General features: G+C 38.6%; 1 protein-coding gene across 1 annotated transcript in view; it reads left to right on the forward strand.

Annotated features, from left to right (window-relative positions):
• Positions 1-4546: 4546 nt before the first annotated feature.
• The window catches only part of LOC143026784 (vascular endothelial growth factor receptor 3-like), a 66425-nt gene continuing 48289 nt past the window's right edge, over positions 4547-22682 (forward strand). The window contains exons 1-2 of the mRNA XM_076187557.1: positions 4547-4601; positions 10215-10711. Of these exons, the coding sequence (XP_076043672.1) occupies positions 10543-10711 (169 nt within the window). The 5' untranslated portion in view covers positions 4547-4601; positions 10215-10542. The remainder of the gene's footprint in view (positions 4602-10214; positions 10712-22682) is intronic.

A 22682-nucleotide genomic window follows, 5' to 3' on the forward strand; every position in this document is an offset into this window, starting at 1 on the left:
CCTAATGTGTAGCCAATCTATGAAGGCCTGCTTCTCTTCTACACCCTTCTTTGCTTCCTCATCCCACCACTCACTACCCTTCCTTCTATTTCCTCCCGCCCTCCTTGTTCCACACACCATCTTTGCACACCTTATGACTCCCTCCTTGAACCATCCCCATTCATCCTCCACTCCTAGTTCTACTCTATACTTTACTCTCTCCCACTCCTCTCTTTCTCACCTTTCTCACCCTATGCCTGGAAGGAATAATCCTGTCAGTGGCAGCTCTTCACTAGACTTCTCCATGCTTCTCTATCCTCGTAGGTCTCTTTTTCTTTCACTTCTGGTAAGTTTGTGTCTCTTTTTTCTAATGCTTCTTTAACACCTTTAATCCATCTGGTCCTGGGTCTCCCTACAGGTCTTTTACCTGTGGGTACCCATTCCAGCATTTGTCTTGGGTACCTCCAATCTTCCATTCTTATAACGTGTCCAAACCACCTCATCTTCCACTCTTCTATTAAATCCAACACTGACATCACTCCTATTTCCTGTCTTATCCGCTCATTCCTTAATCTATCGCGTCTTATCACTCCTCTTATTATCCTAAGGGCTCTCATTTCGGCTGCTTGAATGCGACATTTTAATTTGGTGTTTAGGGACCAGGCTTCACTGCCGTATGTTAACACCGGTCTTAACATTGAGACATAAATTGTCTTCTTGCATTGAAGTGGGATGCTTTTTTCTTTTAATAGTTGGTACAAAATAATTAGGGGGTTGTTATATTTTGTAATCCTGCTGTTTATTTCAGTCTCCTGCTGGTTATTATCACTGAATTCCACTCCCAAATACTTAAAATGTTCGACCTGTTTTAATTGTTGTCCATCAACTTCGATTCTTCCCTCAACTCGCCTTCTGTCGACACACATTACTTCCGTTTTTGTAACATTCATCCGCATCCTGTATTGTTTTAGCACATCATTCCATTTGTCCATTTCAGTTTGTAGATCTTCCCAACTGTTTGCAGCTATAGCTTTGTCGTCAGCATACGCAAGCACCAGTGGGTTAATATTTCTCTCTCCTTCAATATCCTTAATTATCCTATCCATGTACATTATAAACAATAATGGAGATAGCACTCCGCCTTGTCTAACTCCACACTTGACCCTAAACCACTTACCGTCTCTTTTCTCAGTCTTTACTCTACTTTCACTATTTTCATATAAACTCTTGATAGCTTTTATTAGACTCACTGGTACCTCGTATTCATCGTGTTCAATAGCTTGCCATAACTGATCTCTTGGTACTCTATCGAAAGCCTTTTGAAGGTCAATAAACCCAAGGCATTTATGTCTGTCCCACTCCCAAAATGTTTCCATTAAGATTTTTAGAGTAAAGATATTGTCGATTGTTCCTCGCCCTGGTCTAAAACCACTCTGAGATTCTTTTATTTTATGTTCAACTATATTCTTTTTTTTCAAAATTCTTTCATAGATCTTTCCTTTGTGTGATAGTAGAGATATGTCTCTATAATTTCCACAACCTGTTTTGTCACCTTTTTGTGTATTGGGCATATCACCGCTTTGGCCCAATCATCTGGGACTTGTTTATTTCTCCATGCTATATTTATCAATTCTAACATCCACTCTAGTCCGGTGTTTCCCATTTTCTTTATAATTTCTGTTGAAATTTCATCCTCTCCTAGTGCTTTCCCATTTTTCATCCTTTCCACGGCTACTCTCAATTCTGCTTTTGTTATTTTCCATTCATTTCTTCCTGTGTCTTCCACTTCGCTTTCCACTTCTCTTTCCCTCATATATTCTGGGTTGTACTCTCTTTCATCTTCATCTTGTCCTGTGAAGTTCAACAGATCCTCAAAATAATCTGTCCATCTTTGACTAATTTCTTGTGATTCTGTTAATAGATTATCATCCTTGACTCTTATAGAATGGGTTGGTACCGTATTTCCTTTCCTATACGACTTTGCAAGACTAAATATTAGTTTCCTTGTCCCATTCATATCTCTTTCAAGATCTCCAATATTTAACCAGTTGTTTTCCTTTGCTTTTCTTTTTATACTCTCTGCTTCATTTCTCCTGAAGACATATTCTTGCCTACCCTGAGGCCTTCTTGTCTTCATCCAAATTATAAAGGCTTTATTTTTTATCTTACTCTCTCCCACTCCTCTCTCAACTTCTTATACTCATTCTCCTTTTTTCCTCATTTAAGCAGTTCACTCTAAGTACCTCCCTACCTTCTGCCCTTTTCCTCTTTTTCCACCTATTCTCCACTCTCAATTTACCTTCCACCAGGAAATGATCTGGTATTCCCCTACTCTCTCCCCTTAGAACATGTACATCCTTAACTCTTCCTACCATACTCCTGGTCATCACTATATAGTCCATTAACGCTCTATCTACCACCCTTCCATCCACCACTCTCTCCCATGTGTACTTATGCTTGACTTTCTTCTTAAACACTGTATTTGCTATCATGAACTCTCTTTCAAGACACATCTCCACCATCAATTCTCCACTACGATTTTTGACTCGAACTCCATACTTCACAATCACTCCGTCAATTGGTTCATTTCCTACCCTAGCATTTAGGTCTCATTGACATTTCTCCCCAATCCCTCTATGCACCGATTTATATCTACCCAAAATGCCTCCCTTTCCTCTACGTTCTTCTCACTACCAGGGCCATACGCACTTACAAAAACCCACATCTCCCTTCCCAGCTTCACCTTCATCCACATCAACCTTGATGACACCTCCCTCCACTCCACTACCCACTTACTTATCTCTTCACTTGCTAGTATAGCCACCCCTTCTCTCCCTCGTTCCCTCTTCACTCCTGGGTACCTCCCAGCTACACTCCCAAACTCACAGTTGCCCTTTCCTTTCATTTTAGTTTCACTCAAAGCCAGTACATCCATCTTTCTTCTCACAAACATACCGCCTATCTCTTCCCTTTTACTCTCATCTGTACTACATCCACGCACATTAAAAGACCCAAACCTTAAGGTATTGGTTGGAAAACTCCCAGACCCTTTACTTTCTTTTTTAGGGATGTCCCCTTTTGGGGCTACAGGTAGTAGGACTCCTAATCCCATCCCCCGTCCCTTTGTTGTCGCCTCTTACGATCCAAGTGGAATTACTTGGTGGCAGTATTCTTTTCCCCCACCACAGGGTAGGTAGGCGAAAAAAGGAAATGGATATTCAGAGAAATGGTACAGGACAGTAACAAAGGGTTGGGGGACAGCATAACGGAGGGACAGTCGTAGTATAAAAGTGTTATCATTTCTCTATGTACAAAGTTTTCCTCTATCACAGACAAAATGATGTGTGGCTCTGGTCCGTAGGGGCGCCCCATATAGACCCTAAAGTATCAACTGCATGCTACTTTGCCACAATAACATACAGTCAATACTCCAGACGGTAACGTACAGAAATATATGATATAATCATATATATATATATATATATATATATATATATATATGTATGTATATACATATATGTATGTATATACATATATATGTATGCATACCCACGCACACACACACACACCTCGTGGCGCAGTGGTTAGAGTTCTCGTCTGCTACTTCGGCGGTCCGGGATCGAATCCAGCCCAGAGCTGAAATAATTTCAGTATCGCTACGCTGTGGGTTGTTACTCCAACTCTCTTGGCCGGGGAGTTGGGTGTGTGTGTGCGTTTAAGGTCACAGTATTACCCATAGATCGGTCATACGAGCTCTGAGCTCTCATCCATGAGGTTAATAACTGTCGATCACGAGTCCAACACGTGATCCAAGACCATGGTGAAATCATGGTGAATCACACACACACACACACACACACACACACACACACACACACACACACACACACACACACACACACACACACACACACACACACACACACACACACACACACACACACACACACACACACACAGACTCGGTGGTACAACCGACTCGGTGGTACAGTTGGTAGAGCGCTGAAATGGGAAGCAGAAGTGCTCCTAGTACCCAGTTCGAATCCTGCCCAGGGCCGAAATTATTTCTGTATCGCTGTACCTCGGGTCGTACTCTGACTCTAGTGGGCGGGGAGTTGGGTGTGTGTGTGTGTGTGTAAGGTCATAGCATTACCCATAGATCGGACCTACGAGCTCGAGCTCTCTTCCTGGAGGGAAATAGCTGTCGATCACGGGTCCAACACGTGATCCAAAGACAAAGTGAATACACACACACACACACACCACACACACACACACACACACACACATATATATATATATATATATATATATATATATATATATATATATATATATATATATGTATGTGTGTGTGTGTGTGTGTGTGATTCACCATGATTTCACCATGGTCTTGGATCACGTGTTGGAATATATATATATATATATATATATATATATATATATATATATATATATATATATATATATATATATATATATATATATATATATTATATATGATATTTACGAAGCTCAGGAAATACCATCCCCACGTCAACGACAAAGATAACAGCTTGTGTGTACGGTCACAGTAGAAGACGTACACTCAGTAGCAAACGCGGTGTTTTCGAACCTGGATCGTATGCCTTTCTCTCTCTTAACACCACATTTTTTCAGTGTCAGTTCATTGTGATGCATTAATTTGTTTTTAATTTATCAATTCAACTTTTGATGGACCGTAATACGTTTTGAGGAATATAATAGAGGGACTACAGTGTTTGTGGCGTGAAGAATTCGATATTCTCAATCAATTGCGCAGTAGTTCAATCAAGTGGTGTTATGGTTTGAAGTACTCACCAATCAGCCATACAAAAGAAAAACAGTCATAGTGTTATGCCTGTCGATGTAGAAGTGGTGCAATTAAATACAGTTAAAGCTAAATAAGTGCTTAGTGGACATATTTAGTATTGTGTGCAGTACAACTTGGTATGCAAGAGCCAAAGTGGGAAATGGGACTGTGGACGGCACTCCCATTGCTTACGTTACTGATTACAAATGATAAGAAGTTAGGACTGTGACACTGCTATCTCCGTTGCTTGGCAACTGGGAATCTTCTCTTACTAAAAAAAGAAAAAAAAAAAAAACAGGTCTGGGGTCATAATCTCAAAAGAAAAAGAAAATAATAATGTGAAAGCAGAGTAGAAAGTATAAATGATTACTTGTAGCTAAAATAAAAACAGGAAATTACTGAAAAAATAAAAATCGCGTTTCCGTAAGACGAAAAAAAAAAAAAACACCTTTCTGAGAAGATTTACAATGATGCCACTTTTACCGTGACTTCGAATAAAAACAACATATAATAATAAATCCGCATCAGGAATGATTGTTACTATAATTAAGAAGGTAATTTGTAAATGGTAAGGATTAAACATTTCCTACTGTCATCTTGCCAGTAGAACAGTAGAACACAGCAACTCATCTACACCCTCAGCACAACTGAACTTTCTAACGAAGGGAGGACAATGACTAAAACACTCGAAGAAATCATCTGATAAAATCACTTGGGGGGGAAAAAATAGAGGAACGAGTGGTAAAGGGACATTTTTTCGAAGGAAAATATTGAACAAGGAGAAGACACGTTGTGTAATAAATAAGAGGACACAGTGTTACATTCCTCGGGCGTCCAGAGGCAGGCGTTCGGGGGCGGGGGGCGTCAAGATGTTGTGGCTGCTCCCCGCCCCTCAGTTTGGAGAATTTGTATCGCAAGACAAAACGTAGCAAGGCTTGTGACGACTGCGTAACATTGGGTGACCGACTATATGAAAACACTGTAAATATGTACAATGTTCTCATAAAAACAAATTATTTTTTAAATCTAAATTTCACGTAAAAACAACAGACAAATTGTTGTAGTTTACCCTTTTGTCGTAGGTCCAATCGAAGACTAGGGTAGTCGTATCTTAGTAAAGAAAAATAATTCAACATCATGTGAGCAAACTTACACTGAGACGTGTAATAGTTATCTCGTACTGTGACATTCACATTCACCGCATGATATCATGGTTTAGAACCGAAGCAACACTTCATTTGTGTTTGTTCGAGTAAAATCTATACTCATAGAGTACTGATGATACTTTTGTACTATATCTGTCCTTCATTAATGCTGCGTTCGGTAAGCAGGTGCCCTGCTGAGCAGCCGCTGACTCTAGCCAATCGTTTTGCTCTGCTGGGGGATGAGGTGGCTGAAATTTAGGAGTGCTTGGTGGTGGGGGACTCCATGATCCGAGGCTATGACGGCATCCTGCAGCGGAAGACTAAACGACGTTGCAAGCTTGTATGTCAACCGGGCCGTGGGATCGCCGATTGTACCCAGACCATCAGGAAGCAATGGCGGACGAACACGGTTACGATTGTTCATACGGAAGTAACGATGTGGGTAGGGTGAGATCAGAGGAACTTGTTCGGAATTACAATGTCTTCTTCAGGAGAGAGAAGGAACATGGGAGCAGTCACATAATCTGTGGGATCCTTCCGAGGATCTACGCTGGTTCGTGTTGGAACAGAGCCATAGGGATCAATGAGAGGATATCACAATTGTGCACGCAACTAGGATACCACTTTCTTGATCCTTAGTATCTCTTTACCAGGCGTCATAACCTTTATGCTTCTGATGGGATCCATCTTACTCGCAGAGGCAAAGATGTTCTTACAAACCTAATTGTGGGAGTTTGTAATGAACTAGTTCCTTTTTGGGGGTAGAAAATCAAAGGGAAGGGGAAATAGAGTGTACTGGGGAAAACAGAGTATGGTATAGCAATAATGTAGAGCAGTATGTCAGTGTAGGACAAAATATAATTTTAGGATATAATGTCGGTAAAGGACGAAATATTACATTAGGATGTAATGTCAAAGGACAAACGATCAAAATGGGATGTAATAATAGTGTAGGACAAAATATCACGATGGGATATAATGATAGTGGAGGACAAAATATAACGATGGTATATAATGATAGTGGAGGACAAAATATCACGGTAGGATATGTCAGTGGAGGACAGAATATCATTTTAGGAAGGGATGCCGGACAGCATGCCAGTGAACGACGGGTGGCCGGTGTGGAACGCGGTGACGTAGGGGGGCAAAGTATACATAAGAGATCGGATGACCGTGAGGGGCCAGATGTCCGTGATGGGGCAAATGTCTATGAGGCACTGAATGTCAATTAAAGACCAAATGTCAATATAGAGCAAGGTGTCAATAAAGTACAAAATTTTAATGTAAGGCATGACGTTGAAATGCAAAACGTGTCAAAAAGAAACAATCACGAGTTTCTTAATACCATGTACTATGCTCGTAGTACTAGGAATAAATTCCAAGAAATACAGGCGTATGTCAAAAGTGAAAATTTCGATATAATAGGAATAACTAAAACATGGTTTAATGTTAAAGAGTTTGAAGCTGAATTCAATATTGCGGGATTTAAACACTTTCATCAGGATAGAAACTACAAAAAAGGTGGGGGTGTTCTGTTGTAAGTTAAAAGCAATGCCCATGTTTGTGTTTTAGAGAAAGTAAAACAGGATGAATATGATAGTTTGTGGGTAGAATTAACACAAACAAATGGGCAAAAAATAAATGTAGGTGTGATATATAGGCCAAAAACATTATCATTAGCAGACACCAAACTGCTGATTCAAGAAGTCTAGTTTCTGCAACCGGGACTCATTGAAAATAGGTGATTTCAATTTTACTGACATTGATTGTATGACCCTTGAACATGGCCATATAGGTAGTCGCTTGATAGATTTTCTCGGTGATAATTATTTAGTTCGACATGTAAAAGAGCCCACAAGACATGGAAACTTACTCGATCTATTGATCACTAGCCGTGAAAGCATGATAACCGATGTAGAAGTTGGTGAAACTATTGCAAATAGCGATCACAACTTATATTCAAACTGCTAAAATGTTTAGAATAGATACTTGTGTATCTAAAATACCCGATTTTAGTAAGGCTCAGTTCATAGGACTACGTCAGGAGCTTCAGCTTACAGATCGGTTGGTAAAATTATACGAAAGACTTGTAGATCAGATCAAGATATATAGATATTGGATCAGATGTGGGAAATATTTCAAAATACGCTTACGAAGATGATTCATACTTACATCCCGTTTAAGGACAGACGCCCCCCAAATCAGGCTCGCCCAAAATGGCTCGACAAAGAAACTGAAAAACGCATTGCTAAAAAGAGAGGCTTATAAGAAATACAAGTGCTCGGGTTCACCTAATGACTATCAAAGTTATGTATAATAAAAAAAATATTTATAAATTGCAGTAAAAACGAAAACGACAATACGAAATGAATATAGCTGATAAATTTAAAGAGAATCATATTGGCCCACTATTATCTGCTGACGGTCAACTTGAATATTCAAATGAAGGAATGTGTGATATTTTAAACAACTATTCTAGCTCAGTATTCGTAAACGAAACACCTCAAAGTGAACTTCAAACTGAAACCTGTGAAAAATCTAGGGTGAACTTATTACGGTAAATATAATAAAAGAAAAAATTAAAAAGTGTATAGAGAAACTCAAAAGTTAATAAAACACCCAGGGCTTAACGGTTGGCATCCAAGAATCTTAAAGGAAATGAAAAATGAGATTGCTGTTCCATTAGAAATTATTTTCAAGAAATCTATCGTATCCGGAGATGTCCCAAGACAATGGAAGCTAGCTAAAGTTACTCCCATATTCAAAAAAGGTGACATAAAGAAACCAAATAACTACAGGCCTATAAGCTTGACTTCAATCATAGGAAAAATTATGGAAACTATCATCAGAGATGCTATCAAACATCATTTATAAAGTAACTGTTTGATAAATGATAGCCAGCATGGATTCAGACGGAAACGTTCTTGCGTGACTAACTTACTCGAATTCTACAACACAGTCATCTCGAATTATGACAAAAGACACAATATAGATATACTATATCTAGATTTTGCAAAAGCTTTTGATACCGTCCCCTACGAAAGGCTACTTATTAAATTAGCGTCAGTGCTTCGCACGGAGTAAGTGGTAGCCTATTAAGTTGGACTAGAAATTAGTTGAATGATCGAAAACAGAGAGTTGTTTTAAATGGCAAAACTTCCAGATGGAAAAATGTTACGAGTGTAGTTCCTCAGGGTTCCATTCTTGGGCCACTTCTATTCATAGTATATATAAATGATATAGACCACGGACTAAAATCTATTGTCTCCAAATTTGCTAATGATATAAAACTGTGCGGAAGGCAAATGATCACTTAAATCAATTAGATATTCAAAAATATTTAGATAAATTACAGCAATGGTCTGAAAAGTGTCTAATAAGATTTAACACAAGTAAATGCAAGGTTATGCACATAGGTAGAAATAACAATAAGTACAATTACAAGTTATTTGGAAATTCGTTAAGAAAAGTGGATAGTGAAAAGGATCTCGGCGTAATTATCAGTAACGATCTCAAATAATCTAAGCAGTGTATTTCAGCATCTGAGAAAGCAAATAAGTTTCTAAGACTGATTGCGCGATCTTTTGACTTCAAAATTCCATCTCTCATTAACAAGCTATATAAATCGTTAGTTCGTCCACATTTGGAATATTCTGTTTCCGTATGGTCACCGAATCTCATTAAAGACACTGACAGATTGGAAAAGTACAACAGCAAGCCACAAAATTGATTTCAAATATAAAAAATAATTCATAGGAAAATCGACTAAAAATATGGTATTTTTAAGACATAAAAATTTCCATTGATAGATTTGATAATACTTTTAGAATATGAAAATAAAAAACAGACACTAGAAGTGATTCTAACTGCCGAAAGTTTTTATGGATGAATTTTCATGTCTTCCACACAATTATGTCCTGTAGAATAGAACTGAAAATATAATTATCAAATGAGGCTGTAGCTCGCACATTGCCACAACAAAGGTATTGCAAAAAATATATATTGATAAGATAAGTACTAAAATAACTGAAATATGCTTAAAATGTGAAACACCAGTGAATGAAGGATATTTTATTATCTTCTCGCTGACCGGCAGCACAGTTTATTGACTCAAACCCAGAGAGTGTGGGCGGAGACCATATTTTTCTTTTAGTTTGACACTGCTGTAAACTTCATTTGTTTAATTTTGCATTCTGTTGCAATTTATTCTGGATGTTATTCTTATTATTTAACCAACTGATCCGCTGGTGTCCTTACAGGCAGGACATTCGTGCCAGCGTCAAAGTTGATGTTTTTGTCTCCTTCGATGTGACAGGAAACCCGAACGTCCTGCTGAGGAGAAGGACCCTCTAGTAACGAGTTGGGATTACAAATTAAAGATATTACGATTACATGGAACTAAACTGTTTGATAAACCTCGAGGAATTTTCTTGAGTGAGTTAGGTCGATTTGCCACTCAGCTGGACAACGACAGACGCTGATACACACCAACATCTACCCTCCTAGACTTACGTAAGCGTCATGACCTCCTTGGTAATTCTGTATTATCAGAGTCGCTAACAAGACAAAGGGCACCGGATAAGGCTAATGGCAAGAAAGGCAGATAACTGCGCCTTGTCCGGCCTGGAAGGCGGCCGGAAACTGAACGCCCACAGGACCTCGTCGGCTTTCCCTCAAGCCACCTATTACAGCGTCGTCGCCAGATTTTCATTCTTTGTTATCCCTTTAACAATGATTTTCTTCTTTGGAGCCGCAGGTAATTTGAATTAAATATTTTCTTGTTTGCAATATGTCATCCATCATTTTAATATGAACTTAATAATTTCTTCTTTTAACATTTTAGAAGCTAAACATTTTTGTCTGTTCTAGCAGAATTTCATTATTTTGATAACAAACTAAATGCTTTTTCATTTGAATATTTTTCTTTATTATTACCAAATAAACTAGATAGGCAATGTGTAACTCTGTAAGACTTGTAAAGTTTATATGAACTGGAATAGGATACCATTTAAATTGTAGATCCTATAGAGAAAATGAAAGATGTTATTGCAGCAGTAAGGACAGTGTGGAAGGGACACATACATGTTGGAGGACTAAGAGGCAAACTACTAGAATGGATTTTTTTTTTTTTTTTTTTTTTTTAAGGAAAGATACGTGAGGACAGCAGTAAAGGACAATATGTCAAGATGGAGAGCAGTAACGAGTGGAGTTCCACAAGGTTCCGTGCTTGCACTAATAATGAATGTTTCTTGACTATGTCAATGACAAGATGGAAGGAACAACAAGCTATGCCAACATGTTTGCAGATGACACAAAAATCACGAGAAGAGCGAAAAATAAGGAGGATGTAGATTATTGCAAAATTACCAAGACACTATTTTTGCATGGAGCCAAAAATGGGAAATTAATTTCCATATAAAAATTCAAAGTACTGGAAATAGGCAATAGTGGCAAAAGGCCGTTATTTAACTATTCCTTGGGAAGTGAACGCATTACAAAAGCAAAAGGGGAGAAAGATTTGGGAGTCTTGGTAAAAGACAATCTGTTACTTGACAGACATACCAGTAGGACTGTGGGAGACATAGGGACTACTACGAAAGATCAAAGTGGTGTTGTTTCACTATATGGATGAAGGGATGATGAAAAAACTCATCGAAACCTTGATCCGTCTAAGACTAGAATATGCATTAGTAGTATGGTCCTCACAGAGTGAAGGATGTAAGCAAGAGCGAGAGAATACAGAGGGCAGCAACCAAACTGGTCCCCAGCCTGGCAGACAAACCATATGAGGAGAGACTAAAAGTACTGAGTTTACCAACTTTGAAAGACAGAAGAGAAAGAGGTGATATGATTAGCGTTCAGGTCACTAAAGGAGACAGATTGCATTGGCAGAAGATATCTCCTGATTAAAGATGGGAGGACTTCAAGAGATAATGGGAGTAAATTAAGAAAGATCACATGTCGAAAAGATATAAAGAAATACAATTTTCCATATAGATGTATAAATATGTGGAATAACTTAGAAAGTGATATAGCCCAAGCTAAAAAAAATACATGAATTAAAATCTAAATATGACAATTGGAAATGAAGGATGTAAATTAAGTTGGAACTCTACAAGAATTTGAGTCTAGGTATGATATATATATACATACATACATATATATATATATATATATGTATATATATATATATATATATATATATATGTATGTATGTATGTATGTATAATCACGAAGAACCCACAGTCGGAATAAAAGGAAACTTAGAGGAAAGTATAAATTCTATATTTCGACTAATAGCTATAGCCCTCTTCAGGAAAGTACAAGTTACATGAAATGATAGACATACATACAATTAAGATGTGAATAGAAAGGGAATTATATTTATGTCTATCATTTCATGTAACCTGTACTTTCCCTGAAGAGGGCTATAGCTATTAGCAGAAATATTGAAGTTATACTTGCTTCTAAGTTTCTTTTTATTCCGACTGTGGGTTCTTCGTGATTAATTTTGTACAAATGAATATACTCTATATATATATATATATATATATATATATATACATATATATGTATATATGTATATATATATACATATATACATACATACATACATATATATGTACATATATATACATATATATGTATATATATATATATATATATATATATATATGTGTGTGTGTGTGTGTGTGTGTGTGTGTGTGTGTGTGTGTGTGTGTGTAGCGAAAGAGAATAGGAGACGGGACCCAACGAACGTTGCTCCTTCGCTGTATTCTACAATTAGGTAAATACACGCGCACACAAGAGGTCAAAAGCAAAGGGATGTAGAAGGATGAATCACACCGAACACTTAGCGGGCTTACATATTTTATTGTGATTATTTAATTTATACATTATTATTATCATTATCATTATTATTATTATTATTATTATTATTATTATTATTATTATTATTATTATTATTATTATTATTATATTATTATTATTATCAATTATTATTATTATCATTATTATTATCATTATTATTATTATCATTATTATTATTATTATTATTATTATCATTATTATTATCATTATTATTATTATTATTATTATTATTATTATTATTATTATTATTATTATTATTATTATTATTATTATTATTATTATTATTATTATTATTATTATTAGGAAAAGGTGGAGTGAAGGTGGAGGTAGAATGTAGATTGTGAGAAGCGAGTAAAAGCCTTGGTGGATTAAAAAGTGTAATGAGGAATAGACATTTGGGAATGGATGCTAAGAGGAGACTGTATGAAGGAGTGATTGTGTCAACAGCACTGTATGGGGCAGAAACATGGAACATAAGAGAGGAAGAGAGAAGGAGTTTGAATGTGTTTGAGATGAGGTGTCTGAGAAGTATGATAGGGGTTACTAGGCTAGATAGAGTGAGAAATGAGGAGGTGAGGAGGAGAACAGGGGTGGAAAGGGGGTTGGGAGATAGGGTTGATGAAAGAGTATTAGGATGGTTTGGACACATGGAAAGAATGAGTGAAGAAAGACTAGTAAAAGAGGTATGGAAGGCAGATGTGGAGGGAGTGAACATGAGGGGACGTCCCAGGATGAGGTGGATGGATGGGGTGAAGGGGGCTTTGGGGAAGAGGGGAATGTCTGTTGAGGAAGGACGGGAGAGGACAGAAGACAGGGGTGAATGGAGAATGGTTGTATATGGATGATGTTGTGATGCATGAGGTGGAATGGGCGGGGGGATGGGAGGTGAGGTATGTGTGAGTAAATTTTGACGCAGCCCGAAGGGATTTCTCCCCGTCTTCTCCTTTTATGCATGGAGGGACGGAGAAGGGGGGTCACCGATTTAATGAAGCGGCCTTACTGTGGATGTGCTGTGTCTGGCGACACTGCTTCTAACCCAGGGCAGTGGACAAGGTGCAGGGATGACCCGTCATCCAGGAGGTGCTAAGATAAGAGGGAGGGTGGAAGGGTGTGGAGTGTATTCAGGGATGGAATGGGTGGGAATGATTTTATGCCTTTTACTTTTTTGGCTACCTCCCTTGTAAGGGAAAAAAGCCTTGGTATATGTATGTATGTATTATTATTATTATTATAATTTTTATTTTGAGAGATAAGTATATTTCCTACCAAACTCTTATTGATCGAGAGAAACGCACGCACCCACCCACACACCCACACCCACACACACACACACACACACACACACACACACACACACACACACACACACACACACACACACACACACACACACACACACACACACACACACACACACACACACACACACACACAATGCATGCACGGAAGCATATACAGAGGAACTTCTTGTCGGGGGAGATAGAGGTCCAAACCAAAAATATAATATTGTAACAATAATAATAATTCTAAGAAGATATATCTTTGTTTCAAAGAGAAGGGTGGTGAGGTAATAAAATTTGCATAGAGGGGTGGAGCTAAACCATTAAAAACACGCGTGACAAAAAATATATACCGGTAAACATATAATCGACTACACCCAGGATGGCGTTAGTGTCGTGGGTGATATTGCTGCGCTTGAGATAGTGATTGACAGGAAGAATCTCGTTTGCGATTTTTTGGTTATAATTTCTCAGGGAGTGATACTTATTTTTTCCGCTTTATTCGTTTGCGGAAATTAAGTTAATAAGATATGTGATGAATATTTGGGAGAAAAATTATGATACATAGATTAAAAAAAAAACGATATTTGGCTCCAATTAACACGTGTCGTTTTAGACTGGGATTTTGTCTGTGATGGCGTTGACCACATATTAATTTCAATTTTCACATGTAAAATGCAATTATACTTATTTGTATTAATACAACACAGATAATATGAATAAAGTACACACCAAATTAAATACATCCTGTGGATGACTCTTCTCTGAGACTTTATTCTTATCACATTAATTGTAAACAGTTGGAAACGACCACGAAAGACTAAGTGGCGCAATGGGAAATCCCGTTGGGACAGTACAGGGACGTCATGGGCTCGAACTTGACAATATGTATGACAGTAAAAGTTATATATCATGGACATTGTAGACGGATAATTGATTAAACAAATAAATGAAAATAAATAGATGAAATTTTAATACAGTAAGTCGTTCAAGGGTTTTATAGCAGTATTGTTGTATGTGGCATTTCTGTTAGTTTCCTGTGGTTAGTTGACCAAGCCTTCTCTCTGTGTCTTTCTCTTTGTCCCCACCTTCTTCCCATCTTTCTCCTTTTCCCTCACCTCTCTCATTCGCCCCTATCTCCCTCTCATTTATCTACCTCTCTCCCTTTCCCTCTCGTCCCCCTTTCTCTCGTCTCTCTCTCCCTTACCCTCTAACCCACCTTTCCCTCTCACTCTTTCACCCTCCCTCACTCTCTCATTTTCTCTCCCCCTCTCACCTTTACTTTCTCTCACCCCCTCCCTGTCTCCGTCTCTCTATACCAGCGTTTCTCAACCTTTTTACCCTTGCGTAACCTTTAAAATAAATTGCATGTCTCAGGGAACCCTTGCGCAAAAAAAAAGAAAAAAAAAAGAAAAAAAAAACATATACCATATCTTTCTTATTTTATTTTTATCGTAATAATAGGTTAGATAGAATGATGTCTATATTACATTATTACAATAACCAAGAATATGTCGTGCGTGTTTAATTAAATAAAAAATCAAAAGTGCATTAGCTTATCTCACTTGTTCTCGCGGAACCCTTAGGGACATTTTGCGGAACCTTAGGGTTCCGGGGAACTCTGCTTGAGAAACTCTGCTCTATGCTTAACCATTTGACTTAATCCAGTATAAATTCACGACAAACGTATACTCTCATTTATACAGTCCATCTTGTGCATGAATCAAACCATTGCTGCATATTCCAGTGTAGGGTGGATAAGGCATTGTGTTTTTATCATGATCTTATCCATGTACTGATAAAAATAATTTATATGTTTGTCATTAGTCTACGTTTCGACCACGTTTTTGTTGATGCGTATGAATGCGTTCTTGTGTTCGCGCGTGTGTACTGTACTGTACTGCGTGTGTGAAGGACAAGGATTATGGGCTTCCCCATTTCCGTCCAACTTGGGAGAACACCTGAGCTCGATGTAATACTTTCATCCCGCGCGCCCCTGCGAGCACCTACAACACTCCCAAAGAACATTTCTGATGACATGTCACTACCGTCCACCAAACGTCGCATTTGCTAAATGAAATACCCAAACGTTCTTGTATTGTCAGTCAACATGTCTGCTATGTTTGGTATGTATTTGTTTAAGTATATGCCAAGTGTCCCCTCCCTCCCTCCCGGTTGAATAAAATCACGTGGCGACAGGCAGAAGATATGTGAAAATCAAGAATGATAAGAAATGCTATTCGCCTTCGCTACGAGTATTGACGTATTTAGCCGGCTTTGCTTCGGTTAACATTAGATTATCTATATTCTTTAAGTATTACAACTAATTTGGTTAAACCTTTTACTTTTATTTCACCTTAGTGGCGTCTCTATGAAACAGGAAATAGGTGACCCCCTTATAGAAGATATTATCTATTAATTATCAATACCAATGCTAATACTTTCGTTATATACAACCACAACCTCCCTCTATTGCTTTCAATAACAGTAACAAGTTATCTAGATTTTTAAGTATAATTATTATAAACAAGATACTTGCAGTAGAAATAAAATTTACTTAAATTTTATCAATAAGTTTTTCTATTGCATTTGGATAAAGCCATGAAGGAGGGAAAGTATAACAAGGCAGGAGGAAAATCTGAAGTAACAATAGAAATTGCAAAGGATTACAAAGGCGGAGCATGCCGACAGGAGACCTTTGGATCCATATCTAGGTCGGATGCACAAAAAAAAAAAAAAAAAAAAAAAAAAAAAAAATTAAAAATAATAATGTAAATAACAAATAAAATACATAAATAAATGCATAGGTATAGTTAAAATAATAAACAAACAGGTAAATAGTAAATGATAATAAATTGACATATAACTAATAATAAATGAAAATCAGACAAAAACAAAAAATATAACATAAATCATAATCATTACAGCATCTTACTTAGGTATTTATCTAAATGATTCTTAAAGCTTCGAACTGAACTACATTGCACTACCTGTGCAGGAAGTTTATTCCATTCATTAACTACACGGTTGGCAAAGTTGTTTCTACCTACTTCCAAATTGAATCTATTTCCGGACAGTTTGAGACCATTGTTTCTTGTCTGATTCTCATTCAATGTGAAAATTTTGTCACTTTTGATGTTGTCAATTCCCTTTAAAATCTTAAAGACCTGTATCAAGTCACCTCTGAGTCTACGCTTTTTTAGGGAAAACAGATTCGTGTGCTTAAGTCGATTTTCGTATGATTTATTTTTTATATTTGGAATCAGTTTTGTGGCTCGCCGTTGTACTTTTTCCAGTCTGTCAATGTCTTTAATGAGATTCGGTGACCATACGGAAATTATTAAATCACTGAGAGAAAGTGGCCATGAAGTGGACGTTCTTATTGTTAGAAAATATATGGAAAACAGAGAAAATACCTGAAAATTGGAAGGAAAATAAAATGGTAAATTTGTATAAGAAGGGAGATGTATCGAGTTGTGAGAACTACAGAGGTGTTGGAGCACATCATGAAAATTCTTGAGTGATAGAAGACAGACTGAGAGAGACGGTAAGAATTCACAACCACCAATTCGGATTCATGAGGGGGTTGAGTACTGTAGATGCAGCATTTATTGCAAAGCAGACACAGGAAAAGTATCTGGAAGGAATCAAAATGATATATTGGTGTTTTATGTATTTGGAGAAGGCGTGCGATAGAGTTCCTAGAGAAGTTTTGTACTGGAGCTTAAGAAAGAGAGGAGCGCCGGAAAAGATGATAAGATTGGTGAAAATGATGTATAAAGGATAAAAAACAGCAGTGCAGACAAATTATGGGGAAACTGAATTATTCCCAGTTGAAGTAGGACTCCATCAAGGATCAGCTCTGAACCCTTTTCCCTTTCTTACAGTGTTAGACACAATAACGATGGACGTAAGAGATAATGATGACTGGTGGGAATTGCTGTTCGCTGATGACCTAGTCATTATTGCAGATACGGAGGAGGAACTACAGGAAAAATATTTTATATGGAAAGGTAACCTGGAGAGTGAGGGAATGGAAGTGAACACACAAAAGACAAAGGTAATGATAAGCAGCAGAGATGGCTATGAGGAAATCAATGTAACATCACAGGACGGCAGAAGATTGAAGCAGACAAGATAGTTTAAATGCCTGGGATGATGAAGGAGGGACAGAAAAAGCCGTTAGACAAAGAGTAAAAGATGTATGGCAAAAAATGGAGAGAAGTGAGTGGAGTGACATTAGATAAGAAAATACCATTGAAGCTGAGAATGAAAGTATACAAAAGTGTGCATGGTGCAGAAACGTGGTCTTTAAGAGAGAAGAAGGCATTTTGGAGAGAACGGAGATGAGGATGGTGAGCTGGATAGCTGGCATATCTCTGTTGGAGAGGAGACAAAGTGAAGATATAAGGAAAATGTGTGGAATATGTAATATAAAAGAGAATGCAAGAAAAGCAAGACTGAGATATTTTGGACACGTTTAAAGGAGAGAAGATGACGAACCAGTGAAGAAGGCGATGATGCCCGAAGTTAAGGGAGGAAGAAGCGTCGGTAGACAAAGAATGAGATGAAGAGACGTAACAAGTTGTGACACGAGGAAACTAGGTTTGCAAGAGGAGGATGGAATGGGTAGGAACAAACGGAGAAGGATAACTCGAGCGGCCGACCCTGCGATACAGTGGGATTAAGGTCGTATGAAGATGGCAGTAATGTGAAAAAGTGTTTCTTTTTCATTTAGTTCCTCAAGTAGAACCGTCATTTGAACTCCCCTCGAAGAACAATCTTTCTCAAGGACGCCCATTTTCCTGACAGACATATTGACCTCCATATATGGCGTATATAATTAACAATAACTGATCTGTAGATGTATCAGATTAATCATATAGGACCACCTGAAGAAGTGTCACCCCAGAACGTCCACCCGAAAAATCATCACCCTAGGATAGCCCACTGAAGAATCCACCCCATTTCGGTAAAGTTAGGTTAGATTGAGTTACGTTAGGCTACGTTAGCTTAGGTTAAGTTAGGTTAGTTTAAGAATCATCACCTAAGGATAGCCCACCGGAAGAATCCACCCCATTTCGGTAAGGTTAAATTAGATTAAGTTACGGTAGGCTACGTTAGCTTTGGTTAAGTTAGTTTAGGAATCATCACCCAAGGATAGCCCACCTAGAGAATTATCACCCCAGAATAGCCCACCTGAAGAATTATCACCCTGTCAAAGTCGGGTGAAAAATTTTCAGGTGATATCGATCGAGGTTTGTTGCAGCGTGTTTACCTGTACCCTAGACAGTCCCTTGATGTGCCTATACTTTGTGTATGGGATTCAATATTGTCTTGCATTACGTGCTGGACTTGTGATCGGCATCTATTTCACATACGAATGAGGCTCACATTTGGCCCGATCTATTGGTAACCATGTGATCTTACACAACTCGTGGCGCAGTTGGTAGAGTTCCCAGCTGCCACTACGGAGGTACGGGTTCGAATCCCGCCCAGTGCTTAAATAATTTCAGTATCGCTGCGGTTGTTATTCCAACTCTCGTGGGCGGGGAGTTGGGTGTGTGTGTGTACGTGTAGGGTCACAGCATTACCCATAGATCGGTCATATACGAGCTCTGAGCTCTCTTCCGGGAGGGAAATAGCTGTCGATTACAAGTCCAACACGTGATCACACACACCCCTATAGAGCGCTTGCACGTGACGTCATCACAACCGTAAGCCGCCATTTTCGGATGCAAAACCAGAGGCAGATACGTTTGTTGATGAAATTTTGTTAATTACTGTCGAGTGTTTTATTGCAAGAACCGATCAGATTATGAAAAACACCTAAGATATCACAGACTACCGAATATCATTGCGAATCAAGGTTATGATTGCCGAAATTTAAGGTGTCGAGGTATTGGACACTTTAATCATTAGGAACAATAATACAGCAAAATTCAAAGTTTACAGAAAACCCACAAACAAAAACGACTACATACACTACTTCAGTGCCCACAGCGATAGAACTAAAAGTGGTATACTAATAGGATTCTTCCTGAGAGCACTAAGAATATGCAGCCCAGAATTCCTTCAAGACGAAATAGACCACATCACCACTACATTCAAAACACTCCACTTCCCAACAGGAATCATCGCCCGAGCCCTACACAAAGCTAAAGAAATCAAACAAAGAAGCATCTCAGAACCACGAACTAAAAATGAAAACATCCTCCTCATAGCACCATCATCGGACCTAACTCACCTCCTAACCAAGAAATTAAAACCCATAGGCATCACAGTAATATCAGACAAAGGACGACAAATACGCGACTTCACAAATAACAGACAAAATCCCACTCAACCAGATAGTATCATATACAAAATCCCCTGCTCGGGATGCAACCTTGCCTATTATGGTGAAACATACAGGGGATTAAACAAACGCATACATGAACACAAGGCCGACATCCGTCACCACCGCACAACAAACGCGTGGGTAAACCACATAGACGATAAACAACATTTACCTCAATGGAACCAAGCAAATATTTTACATGAAAATCTAAACAAACCACAAAGAAAGACTCTAGAAGCAATATACATAAACACCAACGATTGCATCAATAACAGAACAGGAGACATCAAGATTGCAAAACATGCCGCCAAATACGCCATGATACAAATGTCCACACATAACAAACAAACAAATACATCCACCCTCCTCACACCTGACCCCACATGACCACCTAGCCTAGCAACACACGGAATCCCACCCCGCGTCCCTCATAAACCACAGCAACTGCCCTACAAATACCTATGCATTCATTCTCTGCAGGGAGCGTTACACGTAATGCAAAACATCCTAGACGGGGCACACGCGTGGGAGCAACAGTGGCGCATTAAGACCAACGCGTCGAAATGCAATGCTGTATACTTCTGCAAACGAACCAACAGAACAATCACAAACACTCCTCTTAAAATAAACAACACAAACATCCCAGCGAAGGACCATACCCGTGTGCTGGGTAGCACACTTGATAGTGGCCTTACCTGGACCTCACACTTCCGCAAGCAGGGAGCGAAGGCTAGGGCTGTGCTGGGTAAGCTCAGACGCTTCAAAACTGTAACACTGAGAACCAAACGTCGATTGTACCTAGCCCTCGTCAGACCGATTCTGTGCCAGTCCCCGGGACTAAGCCAGCTGACATGTGCCACTAATAACTACGAGCATCAGAAGGTTCAGAATGCCGCTGTCCAGTTCATCACGGGCTTGCGATGGAGCGACTTCAGAACCACTGAGTCTCTACACCAAATTTCCAACATCCGTCCACTCAACCAACACAAACACAAACTTCACTCAAGACACCTAGAAAAACTGCACGCCAAACACAAACATCTGATACAACATATTACACCTAGACCACACCGTACAGACTATCTGTCAGCTGCGCCCGTCCCACGTGCGGTGTACACGATAAGACGTGTATAACCGTACCTACAAGTAACACACCCCTTCACCAGCTTGACTGGTGATAACCGCAATAATGTAATAATAATAATAGTAATGGTAATAATGATAATAATAATAATAATAATATCGCATGTAGCCCATTAATAACTGACAGGCTACTCAAACCCAACCTGGGGTAAAACAGGAATTCTCATGCCTTACCTGGGGCTAATCAGGAACGCCCTCTACACGCGGGAAGTGAAATCTACTCACTAACCGTAAATTACACACACACACCTCTCACGAACATAGCCGCGCACAAACATATACACTTCCTTTTTCTTCGACTAAAATTCGTTTCCTTTCTCACTTTCTCTTATACTACATCTTCTCATTTCAGTTTACCTCCCACTAAAGATTTTTCCGTTTTTCCCCCTTTCTCTCCTACTACGTCTCCTACCATTTTCCAAACTTTCGTTGGTGATATAATCTGCTCTTCCTCCCGGCATTGACGCCGCCGTCCAAGTTCCTAGCCCAGTTCTCCTAAGCCACGACAACAAATAAGCCCCTAATCGCTCGCAATTCGCCCGGTGGCAATAGCCCTCTTTTATACACTACTATCTTTTCATTTTCCTACAGACATTCTTCCCCTCCCACAAAACCCGATCCCGCGCAAGCGAGGTGGTCTTTCCTTGGAATCCAGAATCCAGAATCCCGAGCCACGACCACCAACAAGCCCCTAATCGCTCGCAAATCGCCCGGTGGCAATAACCCTCTTTTATACGCTACTGTCTTTTAATTTTTTTACAGACATTCGTCCCCTCCCACAAAACCCGATCCCGCGAAAGCGAGGTGTTCTTTCCATGAGATTCAGATTCAGATTCAGATTACCTCTGAAGAAGCTTCAAAGGCGAAACCGGTCAGGAATAAAGTCTCTTGTTCTCAATCGTGTCTTTCAATTCTTACCATTCATATATATATATATATATATATATATATATATATATATATATATATATATATCTTATCACTTGGACAAAGTGTAGTAGCACATTTGTAAAATTATAATCACGAAAAACCTATTAGTCGAAATATAGTTATACCTTCTTCTAAGGTTCCTTTTATTCCAACTATGGATTCTT

Source organism: Oratosquilla oratoria, chromosome 7, assembly GCF_046742065.1.
Source record: "Oratosquilla oratoria isolate Oo_2021 chromosome 7, ASM4674206v1, whole genome shotgun sequence".
In the NCBI taxonomy this organism is placed as follows: Eukaryota; Metazoa; Arthropoda; class Malacostraca; order Stomatopoda; family Squillidae; genus Oratosquilla; species Oratosquilla oratoria.